At 37.8% G+C, this 17,770-nt stretch overlaps 3 protein-coding genes across 3 annotated transcripts; 1 reads left to right on the top strand and 2 right to left on the bottom strand.

Moving 5' to 3' along the window:
• The first annotated feature begins 7,013 nt into the window (after positions 1-7,013).
• On the top strand, positions 7,014-11,841 carry AIL7 (AINTEGUMENTA-like 7). Its single transcript, XM_088254790.1, has 10 exons — positions 7,014-7,278; positions 7,456-7,673; positions 8,030-8,606; positions 8,971-9,053; positions 10,167-10,175; positions 10,262-10,350; positions 10,464-10,537; positions 10,624-10,674; positions 10,818-10,894; positions 11,128-11,841. Exons 2-10 carry the CDS (start codon positions 7,526-7,528, stop codon positions 11,589-11,591), a joined length of 1,572 nt encoding a protein of 523 aa, XP_088110916.1. The 5' UTR covers positions 7,014-7,278; positions 7,456-7,525; the 3' UTR covers positions 11,592-11,841.
• A 483-nt stretch (positions 11,842-12,324) lies between these two features.
• On the bottom strand, positions 12,325-13,269 carry LOC110771060 (Tetratricopeptide repeat (TPR)-like superfamily protein). Its single transcript, XM_021975294.2, has one exon. The coding sequence runs from the start codon at positions 13,077-13,079 to the stop codon at positions 12,435-12,437; it is 645 nt and encodes a 214-aa protein (XP_021830986.1). The 5' UTR covers positions 13,080-13,269; the 3' UTR covers positions 12,325-12,434.
• A 132-nt stretch (positions 13,270-13,401) lies between these two features.
• Positions 13,402-17,211, bottom strand: LOC110771059 (Protein kinase superfamily protein). Its single transcript, XM_088254791.1, has 8 exons — positions 16,863-17,211; positions 16,123-16,581; positions 15,207-15,470; positions 14,938-15,092; positions 14,763-14,842; positions 14,535-14,670; positions 14,078-14,227; positions 13,402-13,985 (listed from the first exon to the last, which is right to left on the bottom strand). The coding sequence occupies exons 1-8, from the start codon at positions 16,873-16,875 to the stop codon at positions 13,821-13,823; spliced, it is 1,422 nt and encodes a 473-aa protein (XP_088110917.1). The 5' UTR covers positions 16,876-17,211; the 3' UTR covers positions 13,402-13,820.
• Between the last annotated feature and the right edge of the window lie 559 nt (positions 17,212-17,770).

The raw sequence follows: 17,770 nt of genomic DNA, 5'->3' as shown, positions 1-17,770 counted from the left end.
ATATTTTGAAGGAAAAGATGCCACGGCGCACGTGCTTTTTGGGTCAAAGGTCAAAAGTAGTGATTACACGAGTCTATCAAGGATCTTTAATCTTTAATAAAGGAAAGGGGGAGCCTAGCTCAGATAAGAACGATGATCATCATCATCATCACCATTCAATTCAATTATTTGCAATTCAATTATTTGCAACATAGTACAAGTTAAAGTCATATATGCTTATATGCTATGGAGCAAGATTCATTCACTAAAATTCTTTTGATAAAAAAAAATAGAATATTCACATTGAATAACTACTTTTAATCGTTATTACATTTTTATGAATCAAATACGAGACTTTCTTTTATAAAATAGAGTCTACTCAGAGAATTTTAATCGCTAAATGATGTGACAATTTGTTGTTTATTTAAATTTTAAACCTACTCTAAAGCTCATTTATTTTAAATAAGTAAGATTATCACATGTGTATTATGCCGGAGCTAACTTTCATTTATAGAAGATGCCAAAAGTACAGATTTATTATTTGGGGGCCAAGAATATAGAATCTTTAATACTTTCTCAACATTTACAGAGGGTAGGCTACTTCGTAGCCGAAGATCAAAACGCCCATTAAGTATAGAGACACTAGTCAATGTTCATGGTTGAGATGGAGGGGTGCAGGATAGATAGCATAGCATGGTTTTATTCTACTAAGACGACACTTTTTTATTTGTATATAGAGAAGAACAATGCAAGAGTAGATTGGATTGGGAGAGAGACGTGTACTTTAAGTGCATGCAAATGCAAATATGCAAATGCAAACTTTGTTTATATATTTGGGGATTTCACATTCCTTTTGTCTGGTGCACCACGTGTGATGTAACATGCCGTTTCAAAAGGATGAACAAAGCATGCATATAAATTGTAAACAAATATTGCAACTTGGTCTGCTAAGCTTTGCTTTGGAGCCAAATTGCTGACTGCTTCTTATGGGACAAATTCGATCTCAAATATTTTCTGACTAATTTAATATTGTCAAGCTGGCCCCAAATCTTATCCCTTTTTTTTTCTTTTTTTTTTGCCCATTTATTTTTATTTATTTAGAATTTAGAATTGCCATCATCTTCTATATAACTTTATGAATGTATTGCTTTTTGAGGTCAATATATTATTGAGAGAGATACTTGCTTCTTGAAGAGGTGGCATTTTGTGAGCAACCCCTTGAAGAGATGGCCGTGGCGGTGGGGCGGTGGAGACTTCTAAGCTCCTCAAATAGTTCAATGGATGGAAGCAATGGTCAACCAAATAGGCGATAATGTTGACCTTCGGGTTCTCCCCCATTTCAACACATGAATTTTTTGGGTTCTCCCCCATTTCTTGACCCGTATAAGGAACTTTAACAGTTAGCCGCAATTTTAAGTATTTTACAACTTTATACATATACTTGATTGATTAAACAAAAGCGTACGGCATAACAAGGTAGACTAATTTGTAAGCACATACATACACCCTTCAACTTGTGGCATTTTTTTGTTGAACTCACCATAGAGTCAGTAGAGCCTTATGATATGGCTAAGTGTTTATGTATTTCCATTTTCGACGTGCTCGGGTAGGTACTCATTTCGGCCGAAAAATCATCTGGACCGAGTCGTGCCCAAACCTACTCTAGTGTGAGAATGTGACGTGGGTTGGGAGAAAAATTTGGGTTGTCTAGTATTATCCTAAATGTAAACCTAATTTTGGCTTTTTTTCAATAACATACAAGGTTTTAAGGGTTAGAAACACGAAACTTTTGTTTTGGACTGATAGTTGTTTAGCAGAAAAACTTATATAAGTACTTATGGGTCATAAAATCGCTCTTTGAAGAAGCATATGCTAGGTGCTTATTTAGAAATTAATTCCAAGTGTTTTTTTTAATAAGCACTTGAATCTATAATAAAAATTTCAACATTATTATAATAAAAATGTTTAAAAACATAAGTGCTTCCTACAAAAGCAGTCTCAAACTATCTCGGAAGAAACCTAATAGGGTTGACCAACTGTTACATATCAATCTACTAACCCCTTCCTGACTTATCCATACTCAAATTAGTACACCGGTCCTTAATGAAAGTCACACTTTACCAATTCAAAGATTGAAGAGCAACCTATAATTTTAAATTGTACATTTAACCTTCCAGAACTTTGTTGGTCCTAGTATTGGAAGAGTGCCAAAGGCCACTTGAACCTAAATTATCTTTCTAAATGTCTACATCATAGAATCTTAGTTCTTATTGCTAGTAGTTAATTACAACCCAAGAAATATCTGTGGTTGCTAATTATTTAATTAACAGAACAAGACAGGGATGCAAGTAAGTGCAATATAATTAGAGACCGTTTTCAACATAAATAAATTGTGCTCCCACGTCAATATTATAGAAGCAAGTTGCACGGTTGCATTGTCTGTTACAATTGGAAGCAGCCAAACATTGTACATGCATGCCTGAAAACGAAAAGAATATATCATTTATATTTCTTAACAGTCGAGAAGCAAAGCAAGCATGGTCATGGTGTGTCCCTTTCAGTTCAGGTACTCTCTCTCTCTCTCTCTCTCTCTCAACGAATTAATGAACGCAGAGAGAGACAACGTCTCATGCAAAATCAGCAGCAAAGCAGGGCCCCAGTTGATTACAAACAAAATGAAAGAGAAACGTCAAAACCTATACTTTGCCATTTTGCTTGCGTAGGTAGGGTTAGCTGGTGGCCTCCAAGTGCCCAACAAAGTAGCCCAACTCTACGTGTGTCGTTTTGTATTTTTCTGGTCAAAGTCTTCATGCATGCGTAAATCGGTTTCATTTGCAACTCTAGCCATAGATAGCTCCCTAGAGATAGATTTTATATGGCTACTGTACTTAGTCTTCGCTTAGCAAAACAAAGAGAAAGACAGTAAGCTTATACCTCGTCGGGCAAGACCTTAAAAAAAACAGTCAAACAAGAAAGTATACACTCTCATTCTCTTACAAGGATACTCTTATTTTAAGAAAAGTATTAATTAAGGACAATAGTGTTGGTAGTATGGTCTCATTTGATTCAGATGATATATATCTCTACTTCGTTAGAGGAGATGTCGGTTCGACTCACATAAATGACGATGACAATATATATTTGTGATGAGTTCGATATCTAGTTAATGGTCGTGTAGTCTTGATTATTATCGTGATTATGTCTATATTTATTTGATACACAATGTTTGTTTATTTATTTATCTCGGAATAACTGAATGAGTAAATGACTTTATGTTCTATTGGTTTGTATGATTATTTTTATAGAGACATCTAGCTAGTAACCAAAAAGAAAAACATAATGAATAATTATTTGCCTGAATTTTTTTAAAGATGAACGTTATATAAAAAATCCATCTAGCGTGATTTGAGTATTTTACCTTGAATTACTAACTTACTATGAACCCTATGCGCATAAAATCCTAAACATGTTGCCACTGCACACAACATAACCCACTTCCTCTGCCTATTTTACCAAGAGATTAAAACAAAAAACAATAACAAAAATCAAAAGCAATTAAAAACCAAAAACAAAATCATTTGTAAACAAATAAATATTAGATTCTTGAGATAGATTTACTAACTAAATATGATAGGTTTTGGTGGTCTAGCTAGATACGGGTAGCATACGAGGAACATATATGCAGACACTGCTTTATACAAATTTTGCCAAAATCACTTGCCTTAAAAGCTGGGGTGGAGAGAGAGAGAGAGAGCGCCCTTCAATTAATTTCGCCGGGCAAAGAAAAAAACCCTGATGATCGGGCTTACTGTTTCCGGTATTCTCGGTTGCTGGTCTCGCACTTGTTTTTTATTTCCAGCCGAAACCCAAAAGCTTTTCCTGGCCTTGTTTGGTACTTTTCACAGCAGAAAAAGTGCTTATCCGCGGCCTATATTTGTACAGAAGACTGCATTGTTTCTTCTTTGACCAATTAAAGAGGGGGTTCAAACTCGTAAAAGTGTTTTTCCCCTTGGCTTAGTTTGCCTTTGTTTGCTTTCTTTTATCCTTAGAAAGGAAAAATGAAATAACCTCACATTTAGGGTAATATCTTTATTCATGATCATGAAAATCAACAGAAAATGAAATGTTTGTTATTGAGTCCCTAAATCGACTTGTTCAATACAATCCTAATCAATTTGAGTAGTTTCAAAATTGCTTTTAAACGAAGCAGAGATGAGTCTTCAATGAATTTTTTAATTCCCAAAATACCATCATTAATTTTTAAAAATGACACCACCTCCACCTCCACATCCATCACCACCACCACCACCACCACCTCCTCCTCCTCCTCCACCACCTCTTTCACCACCACCTTCACCTACATCTCTTTCACCACCACCTCCACTACCACCACCACATGATTAGCGCATAACACTTTCAACATCATGTATATTTTAGACATCATTCACAGTTAAAACAGTTTCATATTAAAATTTACCAAACGGTTTTGACACTATTTTTTGTACTAAAAGCACTTTAAAAATATTGTTTACCAAACATGGAACTACTTCACTTTACAACTAATTTTCTTTAAAAGTGATAGCAGTCGCAAACTGGCCCTGAATACAATCTTAATCAAATTGGAGCAGTTTCAATGAATTTGATGAATTGGATTTTATCTTAAAATTTAAAATCTAACATAATTGGGTCACTCGGATGACGAATTTTGCCATGAAAATCCGTTTTAATTTAGTTAGTTTCATGTTTCTTTGATTTTATAAGCATATTAGTTATAATGGAATTATGTATATGTAATTCTTTACAATTCAGTTATAAATAATCTTGTACTTGGAGAGGTTTATTATATTTAATTTTTTATAGGTGAATAGTGCGTATTAGAGATGACATTAGTCTTTAACTGCCCAATTTGCAATTTACACGAAGTACAATAAAATATTTCCAACCAAAATACAAAATAAAATCACAATAAGATAAACACAAGAGGTGAATGTTAAGTACAAAACAAAAGTAAGCATCAGTCTTCAATATGGGGCCATACATTGGTCAAATGTCGCTTGGTAGTGGAAATCAGCAAATTACCTCAATATGGGGCAAGTCGAAAACACTTGTACATGTTAGCTAAATTTATCAAAGATGCCAAATTTATCAAAGAGCATATTTAAGGGAGACGTCAAGTGTCAAATGTTAAATTTGAATGTGATGGTTTATGTGGTAATTTGACACTTGGTAAAAAATTTAACTCAACTCGAAATACCAAATATCATATTACTTTATTATATTTTCAAAAGTAAATGAAGCGTATATGATGCATAAAAACTTCAAAAGAGAATAAATAATAATGGGGTCTATGATTGAAAAAATATTAAAATAATATTTGACGTCAAACTTTAGAGCATCTCCAAGGGAGATGTCAAATACCAAACATCAAATTTAAATTTGATGGCTGATGTGGCAATTTGACATCTTACACAGCTTTACACTCCACCCGATATGTCAAATTAAATTATTATTTTATTACATTTTAGTGTTGATGTATTTTTAATTAAAAAGAATAGAAAAGAAAAAAGAATAAAATATTCATTTGACATCTTGCTTTTGGGATGTCAAAAATAACATCTCAATCTTCAACCTTCATTCCACATTAGCTTTGACACATCGGTTGGAGTGTGTGAGATGTTATTTCTAGCTGTTAAATGTCTATGTGGCACTTTTGACATATCGGTTGGAGATGCTCTTATGAGATGTTATTTTTGACATATCTCTCCCAATTTTCAAATCCATATAGGATTTGAGTACTTGATTGAAATATATGTAAATCCTCAATTTTTGTTATTTTATATCCATGTGGGAATTTAATATCTCTTTTGAATATGCTTCAAAAATTGAGAACAACAGTCGGGGGTTTTTAAATTATGGCATGAAAGATGAAATGCCAAATTTTTTATTTTTACAATGAGTAAATTTTTTAGTTTCACTTTTTTATCAGGTATGTATGAGAGGGAAAATTAAAAATTTCCAAATTTTAAAAATAATCTATTCAATATAAAAATCGCCATTAGACAAAAAAATTGGGTCATAATTAATTATGAGTTCAAAATGACCCAAAATAGAGGCATTAGAACAATCATGAGTTTATGTTGGCCAAGAAGCCCTAAATCGACAACTCATAATCTCTTATGACATTTTGGTTTACGAAAATAAATTGACGAGAAATCAATATTCATCTCCAGTCTCAAGTAAAGGTTCATTTCCTATGTTTGGTAATTCTAGAAAAGTAATTAGAAAATACCATTTTACCTCATTTTCCATGTTTAGTTTGTGCATGAATTGAAACAAATTTTGTTTAGTTTTCTAATTATACTCGCAAATTAGAAGTATGCAAAAATAAAATAAAAACCGTAATCAATGCTACACTTGAAGTATTTTTGAACCCTTCAAGTTACGCCAATTCTAAAAGTTCCTAAATCCATTACGCTAGTTCGAAACGCCAACATAGTACTAGAATGTATGAGTGAATCCTGGGTGCCAAAATGGTGGTTAGAACTTGGTTGTAGTTAATGTTGAAAAAAAAAAAACAAGTTTAATAGAAAAGTAAATATTGAATTCCAAAGGGCGGTGTAAAAAGAATTTGAAATTGGAGGTGGGAAGACTAGAAGCGGTTGCAGGCAGACCAGATCTGGGTGAGAGTTAACAAGTAAAGCTGCATTGCATGTAAGACAAGTGTTTGGAGGAGTGATAAGATGGCAAAGGCCAGTTTGGTAACAACAACAAAAAAGTCATATAAAGTTAACAAAGACTAAGCAGAGAAGAGAAGAGAGCTGAAAACAAACAAACCCTAACAAATTCTCATATTTCAGCCAGCCCGGATCTTTCGCGACCTTGTTTCAGACAAATTTTCTTCTGCCCCCTCACCTAAAAGTCTTTTTAGTCCTCCCCCCAACTTCTCCTCTCCCTTTTTTTATTGTTCACTTTTCTCTCTTCTTTATAATAACCCTTCCTCTTCCTTTATCTTCTTCCTTCTTCATCCCCTCTCTCTCTCTCTCTCTCTCTCTCTCTAACCCAGTTCAAGTTGAAGCTTTTGAGCTAAACCCAAATGGGTTTTGCATGCATTGTGTTTCCAAGGCATTGATTGGCTTAATAATACTGTTCGAACTTCAGAGCTCAGCTTGCTTCTAGATAGCTCAGAACGTGTTTGAAGTAATTCCACCGTAACCTCGTGATTATCGTAACCCAGATGAGATTAGGCACCACTGGCTAGCTAGCTTTAAGTAACGGTTGAGGCAGTTTCATTTTGTTTGGGTGAGGAGAAAAAAAATATATTAAAGTTGGTTTCTTTTATTTCAAGTGGTTGTTTGTTTGTACATCACTCTTTTTTTTTCTTCTTCCATTGTTTGTTTCCTGAGAAAATTTAATTATTTCTCTTATTTTTTTCCTTCCCCAAATGTGATACTGATCCGTGCATGTTTGCTTCTGCAGATTTATTACAAGCAGACAAAAACAAGAGTTCCCTCTATAGGCTGAAACGTCTTTTTAAGCAAGTACAAATATGGCTCCAGCGAGTAATTGGTTATCCTTCTCTTTAATGTCTCCCATGGAAATGCTCAGGTCCTCTGAGTCTGAATCTCCCTTTGTTCCCTATGACACATCCTCTACCGCCTCTCCTCACTACTTCCTTGATAACTTCTATGCCAACGGTAAATGGGTTCTCTCTCTCTTTTTCAATCGAGTTTTCTGTATGCTCTGTTTGGTTGCTGAGAAAATTGCACAGAAAATACTTGTGCTTATGTACTCAGTCAGCTAGAAACAGAGCTTAAGCTTAGTTTGTTTATTTATATTCTTTCTCTATTTTTTGGGTAACTCAAATCTTACTGGGTCACGTGAAAATCCCAAAACCTTCTCTTCTGTTTGGTTGATAGAGGAGGTGAATCGGAGAAAAATACAAGAAATTTCTGTTTTTGTTTGAGCTGAAAATAAATGCTTTATCTCAACTGCATGTGCGTAATAATCAAAGTTTTTGTTTTTTAATTTTTTTTTCTTCTTTTTCTCAAAGGCTGGACGAACCCCAAGTCCCAAGTGTTTTTTGCAGACGGTGAAGATCACAACAACCAGAGCAAACAAGGCCACGCCGATTCACCCAATCTCACCAGCTTCATCGATCCACAGAGCCATCACCAACCTATTCCAAAGCTGGAGGACTTTCTAGGCGATTCTTCATCGATGGTGCGCTATTCCGATAGCCAAACAGAGACCCAAGACTCGTCATCCCTGACCCACATGTACGACCAGAGCTCGGCCTATTTTGGCGACCATCAGCAGCAGCAAGATCTCAAGGCGATTACTGGGTTTCAGGCCTTTTCGACGAACTCGGGCTCGGAAGTGGACGACTCGGCGTCCATGGCTCGTACGACTCAGCTCGCTGGCGGCGAGTTCCCGGGTCATTCTATTGAGTCGAACGGGAACGAGCTGGGAGGCGGGTTCTCTAGCTGTGGCACAAATACTCTGTCGCTTGGGGTCACTACCCAGAGCTCTTCTCAGTCTAAAGCCATAGTTCCCGCGGACAGCGACGGCTCTAAGAAGATCGCTGATACTTTTGGCCAGAGGACTTCAATTTACAGAGGGGTCACTAGGTAATTAATTTTTGTTGTTATTTTTCAATTTATTTTTTTTGGGTTTCCTTCAAATTTTAATGTTCATGATCCATTTGGGTGGCTGTTTTTGGTGAAAACTAAGACGATATTAATTAATTTTTCTCAAATTTTAATGGGTTTAGATTAATTTTTATTTTAATGTGAATGCATGCATCTTGTTGGATTAATTAAGAGTATTGGGTATTGGGCATTTTGACCACCCAATGTGTTAAAATTGTGGTGTTTGAGGATTTGACTGATTAATTTAATTGAAAAGTATGATGCGTCGTCACTCTTGTCTGGAAGAAGGCCGTATTCATATCTGCAGTACAAGTCTCTGACTGTATCTTTGTATTTGCTACAGACACCGGTGGACGGGTAGATATGAAGCGCATCTATGGGATAACAGCTGTAGAAGGGAGGGTCAGGCCAGGAAAGGGCGTCAAGGTCCTCACTCTCTCTCTCTCTCTATATATATATATATATGTATATATCTGCTTCAATTTCTGCATTATGTACAGTATAAAGCATGTATAATTACGTACATGTATACACATATAATGCATAGAGATTGTACTGTAGCACTGAAAAGAAGCTTGCATGCAATACAAAGGGAAAGCCCAATTAATGTGGGGGAAGGGCTGTGGATTTCTGGTGGTGGTGGGGGACACTTGAACCTCCTTTTTCATTAGTCTCACATGATTGATTGATGGTATCTGTGTACAATTGGTACTTTTAGATGAGTTTTCTCTTCTTTCTTGCTCTGTTTTTTATTTCTTTATTTCTTTCTTTCTTTCAATCAGTTTTGATTTGATCAGATGTGCCGCCATTTTGTCCATGTGGGTTTTTAATTTGCCTTGCTTTGTTGTCTGGCCCTTTGCCCTAAGTTTTTCCTTCCATCTCAACTCGCTCTGTAAAAAACGTACAACTCATTCGTGAATTGACGCGACCCACACCTACACCCTCCCCTCCTCACACCTTGAATTTGCAGACCTCAATGGCTCTGATATCTTCTGACCTCAAATGCTTTTACTTTTGCTTTTGCTTTCATCCCACTGTACAAGTTTGGGTTTGACCAAAGCACCACCCACTTGAATTTTTTTAATTTTATTATTTAAAACATGGCTTCCTTTATTTTAGCCGAAACTTGTTGATAGTGACTCTCCTGGACTGTAGCCTGGTAAAAGTGCGAGCTAGATTCTGGTCCATAGTCCATACACCACACATGAAACCTCATAATCTAATATGCAGTTTGTGCCCATGACTTGTGCTGTGTGGGAGAAAAAAAAGAAAAGAGTTGAATAAATGTTGGATTCTAACTTAAATAAGCCCAAAAAGAAAAAGTGAAGTGGTGATTGGGACAATCCATATTGGACTAAGCTATCAACATGCAAATCACATGCTTCTTTTTTGTTTCATAAATTATAATATATGCTAGTCTACTTACCTGGAAATTTTGATTGCTATGTCTGCTGATGGTGATTTCTTATTTTACTTTTTGCATAAAATGTGGGATTTGCTTATCTGGCTGTCATTCAACATCTGATCCTGTTTCTACAGTTTACTTGGGTAAGATTCTAACTAGTTTACTTTTCCTTGAAACAAAAATTGAAAGTAATTTTCTTTTTTATTAACCAACCTTCTGTAATTTTCAGGTGGATATGACAAGGAAGATAAGGCAGCAAGGGCGTATGATTTGGCTGCTCTGAAATACTGGGGTCCTACTGCAACTACCAACTTTCCAGTAATACACATGAGAAAATAAATTCTATTGACTTTCCCTTTGTCTGCATGTAAAGCAATCTGACACTGAACACATGAACATAGTACTTAGCAGATTGATTTTCACGTTCTCAGGTTTCAACTTACAGCAAAGAACTGGAAGATATGAAACATGTAACCAAGCAAGAATTCATTGCGTCGCTCAGAAGGTTTTCTCAAACCCCTTTTGCTTCTTGTTATGTGTTTGTCTGTTTTGCAGTTAATTAAACAGTTTTCCCCAATTTTTTACTTACAGGAAAAGCAGTGGTTTTTCGAGGGGAGCTTCTATTTACCGGGGGGTTACAAGGTCAGTACATCTAGATTCAAAAGATTACTCGAACATTCCTTGTCAAGTTTGGGTGTACAACATTTTTTATCTTCCCCTGAATGGTTATATTTGTTACATAAACAAGTTGTGTATCTCATGCATTGTTTAATTTGATGTTTCAGGCATCATCAACAAGGCCGATGGCAAGCAAGGATAGGCCGTGTTGCCGGGAACAAAGACCTATACCTTGGGACATTTGGTAACAACTTTACCTAGCACATTTCATTGCAATTGTGACATATTGATTAATGGAGTCTAATTTAAGTCTTCAAGTTGATTTTAATTGCTGTTATTCAAGCATAAGATTTTTAGGTAATTAGGATGTGTTAGTTTTTATCTTGGATTTGTCTGATAGTATTCAAATTTTATGCTTATTTGGAAGAAAATTATCATGCAGTTTTTAATAATGACATGACCTTTCGTTGTTAACAGCCACTGAAGAGGAAGCAGCAGAGGCATATGACATAGCGGCCATAAAGTTCAGGGGTATTAATGCAGTTACAAATTTTGAGATGAATCGATATGACGTTGAAGCTATTGGAAAGAGTTCTCTTCCTGTCGGTGGGGCAGCGAAGCGCTTAAAGCTCTCACTTGAAGCTGAAGAGCAGAAACCATCTGTAAACCATGATCAGCAGCGTCCTCAATGCAGCAGCGGCAGCAACAACATCAATTTTACTTCGATGCAGCCAGCAGTTCAATCGATACCGTGTGGGATTCCTTATGATGCTGCAGCTGCAACAGCATATTATCATCACAACCTCTTCCAGCAATTTCAACCGAACTACTACGGCGCTTGTGATTCATCCGGATTAACCCCTAACATTGCAACTCAGATGAGCATGATGCCGCAGCAGCCAGCTGAGTTTTATATTTGGCCTCACCACCAATCCAATTGATAGGACTAAACAGTTGCTGTTGTTTCATATGTTAGCCGCTAACATTATCCGGCTGACCAACATCTGACCCTCACTCCAATCCACCTCTCAACCTTAGGATTTAGGATTAGGAAAGGCATAAGAGGTTTTTTGTTTGGAGGCTAAAATTCTGGATACAGTAGGAAGCTGGGTTTTGTATTTAAGGTGGGAAACGTTGAATGGTGTATCCATCTGCTTTTTAAGAATTTCCTTATCTTTCTTTTTGGATATCTTTCCAAACCTACATTGTCTTCAGTTACTTGTTCTTATCTGCTCCCATGGTGACATTTTGGTTTTTGCACTGAAACAATGTCGAATGATCTGGCGGACTGAATACTTCGTCATTTTATTAGGAGGATCGAATTTGAACCTTTCTTAATTTTTAGCTCATTGACTCACCCTCCCTCACCATTAGGGCTAATTGCCTCGCCCTCCCTCACCACTAGTACTGATTTCGAAAGCTCGTCCCTCACCACTAGTGCTAATTTCGAAATCTCGATTGAACATTTCCGAATATGTATAGCTAAGAGCTCATTTAAGAATGCTATCGTAGGAAGCACTTTTGTTCATAAAGTGCTTATAATGCCTAAACTCGTCAAAGGATAAAGATTGTTAAAGTAGTTTTTTTCACTGATGTGAACCATGTGATGAATGATTTTCATAAAGGTGAGTACAAAATGTGGTCACTTTCTGAAATAAAGATATTAATCCCATATACGCAAGAAAAAGAAAAGACTATAATAGATCAAAATTAAAATGACCATAATGCTTATCACAAAAACATTTGGGCCTTTTAAGCCCAAATTCATATACAAACTACCAGATCTAGGATCCTAACCGATCCAAGCCTTGACGGGCCAAAACCGACCCGGGCTCAGCCCTCAAGGCCCGCTCAAAAGCCTCCCTAGCTTCCTCCTTCATCCCCTTCCACTCGTAGCACTGACCCAACAAACAGAACGACGTCACATCATCTCCCTCGCCTCGACTCAGCCTGACCGCTTGCACCAGGTCCTCGACGGCCGAGTCAACCCGGCGCCTCCGGTTCAGCCCGATCTTCAATTTCGCCCTCTTCACCAGTGCCTCCCCACGCTCCCTCTCCGAGAGTGACTTCACGCACGGCGGCGACAGAGCCACGTCGAACGATTTCAGCGCCGAGGTCTTGTGCCCCAAGAGATCGAGAGCTAGGGCTTTGAGAATGTGCGGGCCCGGGTCTCTGGGGGAGAGAGCCAGTGCCTTCTCCGCCTCCGTTAAGGCGTTTTTGGCATGGGCCTGCGATTGGGCTTTGTGAGGATTGGATCGGGCTCGGGTCAGGAGGTGAGACCCGTGGACGAAGTGGCGGGTCGATTGGAGGTTGGCTCGGTTGTTAGTTCGGAGCTTGGTTAGGGCTTTTCTGGAGATTTTGTGTATGGCGAAGAACATTGCTAGGGTTAGGATGAGAAGGCCGAGCTGTAGCACCACCTCAGGCGCCATTTTCTTCAGTCTTTCTGGGTTTCGTGGAATCGACGGTAGCGATTGAATCAATGATAGGTTGATCGTTATCCGATTGAATCTGGTTCGTTGATTTTGGCTGAGGACAATAATGTTTGATGCAGAGATGGAGGTGAACTCCGAGATTGGTGTTTGTGGATTATTTGATTTGATTTGATGTATAGGGTGCTTTTCCAATTAAAAGGGATTCTTTTTATTTTCTTTTTGGTCCCTAGTTTTTCCTTTTTTTTAAAACTTAATTAACCAGTGCAAATAATTTTCTGTGGAATCTATTTGTATTGCTGTTGGAAGATGAAGTCACAAATTGATCAAGAAAACAATGAACTTGATTCAGAATTGTTTTACATGATGTGAATTTATAGATACAACCATCATGGGAGTACACTTAGTGTAACAAAAGGAACTTTCTTTTGCTAGATACATGGGCATGTTATGTTGTCAGGTTACCAATTTAAGTTCGTGGTGTTCAAATATACAATTTCCTGATTGATTGTTTGACAACATAACATGCCGGACCGAACAAACTGACTCATGACAATGACAAAATGCCACTTTTCCTAGTATTCTCTACAAATATATAGGAAATGCACAAGCCGGTGAGAACTTCTACTTAACTCATACACCAGAGGGTACTAACCAATTCCAAAACTCTCACACTGCCAAAGTAACAACAAGAGGCTGCAGGAGAAAGAGCAATGCAGAGGGAGAAAGCAAAGCAAAGCACTACTGATCCATTACGAGTTGCCGGTGGCGATTTAGGTCACTCAAGTAGTTAGAACAAGTATAATCTTCCAAGTCACAAGCCTCTAACATGAGTGATCTCACTACTGAAGACTTTTGTTTCAACTGATCTACAATTCCACCCTCACCCTTTAGTATCTGCACTACCTGCACTCTCACCAATTTTGTTTCATCAGTCACTATTGCAGCTTTTGGTTTGGAAACCGAAATTAATGTGAAACAGGAAACAGATTTCATACCCGATTCATGTACGGACGCTTTGTGGATTGATGACTGATGCACATTGAAGCTGTCACCATGGCTCTTTTCATCTCCACTGGATCAAATGCATCTTCTAACCGAGGATCTGCTAGTTCCTTGACATTACTAGCATCCAGAAGTGGTTTCGCCTGTGGATAACACAAAAATGATCACTCATATCATCTTTCATGGAACATGTTCATGTTATCTAAACTCATAACTACGGAATTGTTCAATACAAAACCCTGCAGCCTACAGATAGTCAAGCAGACTTAACCCTTGAAAAATTTGTGCATCGTTTGATTGTTCAGTGATAAACTTTCTACGTTTTTTTGGGTACATTGAGATGGAGTTGGAGTTGTGACGTATCCTAATGCCAATTCTTTTTTCCAACCCACCATCTGGACTTGGCTAAGGGGCATAAACATGCTAGGCTATAGCATAACATATGCATACCCATATCACAAGGCTTTGCTGAGTTGAATCAACTGCGCGGCGACCTGTTATGAGCTCCAGTAATAAAACACCATATGCAAATACATCCGTCTTCTCGTCAACAATCCCGTGCATAAAATACTCTGGAGACAAGTACCTGAAACAGTTTGAAGATCCATAAGGCCAAACATCCATGACAGATGAAAGTGAGCAATCATAACAAATGAATAATTGAAACTGCAAGCTAACCCGAATGTGCCTTCAATAGGGAATACAACATGGTGAGTCCATTTTTCTGGGAGCCACTTCGCTAGTCCAAAATCAGATATCTGCAGCAACAGTAAAATAGAACTCCTTCTATGTTTAGAAAATCCATTAAGAACAAATTATATGAAAAAACAGACTTGAAGAACAACAATAATACCTGAGCTTCATAATCTTCGGTTAGTAGGATATTAGAGGCCTTGATGTCTCTGTGAATAATGCGCCTGTGGCATTCGTGATGGAGATATCGCAAGCCTTCTGCTATCCCAACTGCTACCTTAAACCTGACCTTCCAGTCCATAGATTCTTCTGAACCTGGTATGCAGAATATCTTTCATCAGCCAAATAAATATGTGCTTACTCTGTAAGCCAAACAATGACATTGGAGGAAATACAGAGTTTAAGAAAAGCAGAAGATAAATATCATACCAAAAAGTAGAGAAGCTAAGCTGCCATGTGGGGAAAATTGGAGTACAAGGTGCAAACCACCATCGATGCCAAACCCAAGCAACCGAGCAGCATTCGGGTGGCTTATGTGTGCAATAATCCCAAGCTCTCCTAAGAAATCACCAACTCTATCCTCATTTTCTTTCTCTTTCTCTTTCTTCATTAGCCTCTTTACAGCTATAATTTGACCATTGGATAAGAGCCCCTTGTAAACTTCTGCTTGGCCACCTTTCCCAACTAAGTTCTCTGCCAAGTATTATGCAATCATAACTTAAAAAGTAAACCAAGCAAATTCTAATTGATGATCAAACAATTGGATGCAAACATTAATCTGTCAGTGGCTGCATTTTGCATCCTATAAAGAATTTGGGACTGGGATTTTGACTATAGCTGATCATATTCATACATGTGATGGAGCCTATACCCTGTGGCAAACAAAGACCCAAGATTGGAACTAAAAGTTTCACCGACAAGTCACCAACATACTTTAAAGCTACAGTGATCAGATCAAACTTCCACAGCTAAAACCCCCAGAAATAAAAAATATATTTTAAAAAAAACTTGTTGATGTCAAAACAGTGGTCAAAAAAGCAGAAATTAGAAAAGTTACAAATTGGGTCCAACAAAATCGTTTTTAGCAGCAAAATCAGAATCTATCCAAAGACAAAGTCAATTAGCAGCAATAACCCTAAGCCTAGTTAACTGAATCTAAGGGACTACACTAGTGGTCAAGAAGACTCAAGGAGCAGCCCAGGTCCCACAATTGCTTTCCTGCTCCGTCCGTCCAAACAAACTTTTGTCAAAAGGGTCGGCTAAAAACGACATCAATTCAATGGTGGCTGGACTTTCCCAAATGCAACAACAAAAGAAGAAGAAAAAAAAAGGTTTAAAATTATACCTGGTTTGAAATTGCCAGTGGCAGCAGCAAGCTCAGCAAAATCAAAGTTCCTCCACGATGGTTTCGTAACTATCATCCCATCAACATCTGCTCCTTCCTCGTCATCCTCGGACGACCAAATCCGAGCCAGTCTCCTCCTTAAGTTTCTCCTCGACAATTCATAGCTGGTACCCAACAAGGGAATCGTTGAGAATCGCCTAGCTGACTTCTTCTTCAAGGCATCAAACATTCCCTTGCCTTTCCATTGCAACCCATTGCTGATATCTCGCACCAGCGTCCTCTGGCCCGCCGTTTTTTCACCGGAAGAAGACGAGGCACAGCTACTGCTACTGTAGTCAGAGTCGGTAACAGGGACTTCCAATACACCCCTCGGTGATGGCTCGTCCTCGCACGGCTCCATCTTCCTCAGACCCGTTGGTGATTCCATTTCTGGGTTTCCTTTCGTTTCTTCTATGGTCTCTGCCAAACCACCAAACCATTAAGAACAGAAAAGAAAAATTCTGGGTTTTGTTGCTCATAAATGAGAAAACAGAGGAAAAGAAAAAACAAAGACAAAATTTGTGCCTATTTCTTAATTTTTTCAGGTTGAATATAACAAAATTTCCCATTCAAATAACGGTCCCATTTTGATGTTCCTCTTCATCTCCTTGATTTTTCTCAGCAACCAACATAACAATGAAAGACCGCAAAAATATCAAACACCTTGCACCATAATTCAAAAAGGGGAAATATAAGCTTACCTTCCACCAACATGGTTTAGGCTTCCTGGGTGTCCCAAATTACAAGTATGAAATCCAGTATGGGACCCTCTAAACCAGAAGAAGAAAGGCCTCTGAAGAAAAAAGGAGGAAAGACTCCACTACATTTGGTTGTGCAGGGAGGGAAGAAGAAGAAGAAGAAGAAGAAGAAAGGGAAACGAAAACGCAGAGGGGAAAATGAGAGAGGAAGAGGAAGGTGGGTTTAAAAATGGGATATCTTTAGGAGTTGGTTATTCTTGGCGGACCAAAGGAAAGCCAAATGCCCACAATTACCAGCTTACAGATGATTGGAATATATGCTATATTTATACACCTTCTCTTCCTCTGTTTTGGATATGTTCTGGTTCTACCCAAAACATCTTCATTATTCTATTGTTTTCTTTTTTCTCCTTCTGCTCGTGATGGAATCGCAGCCGTTGTTTTTGGCGCTCGTGATTTTTGCCGTGATGGATGGAGGGAGTGGGGCCTGACCTGGGCTTTCCTTTTAACGAACCAAAGCCAACTGCCAACGGATGCAAATTGCAATCCATCTTTTTTTAGGGCAAATTACATTTGCCTTTTTTTATGTTATCTATATTTGACTTTGTGTGGGCCCCAGGAGAAGAAATACGGTCTCAAATACGTAAAACTTTCAGAAATTTACATGTAACAGCGTGTATGTATAAGTTTTTATATCTCTCTCTTCACGGGTCGAGAATCTAAACTCTTATTATTTCGGTAAAACTGAAGATCGTTTTAATTCGAAGTTTCTAAAACAAAATATCCTTAAGAAATTTTGTTAGCAGTAATTTGAGAGAGAATTGGCTGAATCTGAATGCATCTTTCGTTTGCAGTTATACTAAAACTATACAATTGCCCCACTTTATGCTTTTACAAGTTGAATTGAACAA

The sequence above is a fragment of the Prunus avium genome, chromosome 6 (genome assembly GCF_965620075.1).
Source record: "Prunus avium chromosome 6, drPruAviu1.hap1.1, whole genome shotgun sequence".
Lineage (NCBI taxonomy): Eukaryota > Viridiplantae > Streptophyta > Magnoliopsida > Rosales > Rosaceae > Prunus > Prunus avium.
The sequence above is the reverse complement of the archived record's forward strand: the minus strand, read 5'-3'. Positions and strand labels throughout refer to the sequence as shown.

Bases quoted from the DNA above. Each gene is read 5' to 3' on its own strand.
- LOC110771060 (XM_021975294.2), bottom strand. From the start codon at position 13,079: ATGGCGCCTGAGGTGGTGCTACAGCTCGGCCTTCTCATCCTAACCCTA.
- AIL7 (XM_088254790.1), top strand. From the start codon at position 7,526: ATGGCTCCAGCGAGTAATTGGTTATCCTTCTCTTTAATGTCTCCCATG. The intron at 8,607-8,970 runs GTAATTAATTTT...TATTTGCTACAG, and splicing joins ATTTACAGAGGGGTCACTAG to ACACCGGTGGACGGGTAGAT. The intron at 10,675-10,817 runs GTCAGTACATCT...TTGATGTTTCAG, and splicing joins ATTTACCGGGGGGTTACAAG to GCATCATCAACAAGGCCGAT.
- LOC110771059 (XM_088254791.1), bottom strand. The intron at 14,843-14,937 runs GTATTATTGTTG...CTGTTGCTGCAG, and splicing joins CCGAAGATTATGAAGCTCAG to ATATCTGATTTTGGACTAGC. The intron at 13,986-14,077 runs GTATGAAATCTG...GTGAGAGTGCAG, and splicing joins AGCGTCCGTACATGAATCGG to GTAGTGCAGATACTAAAGGG.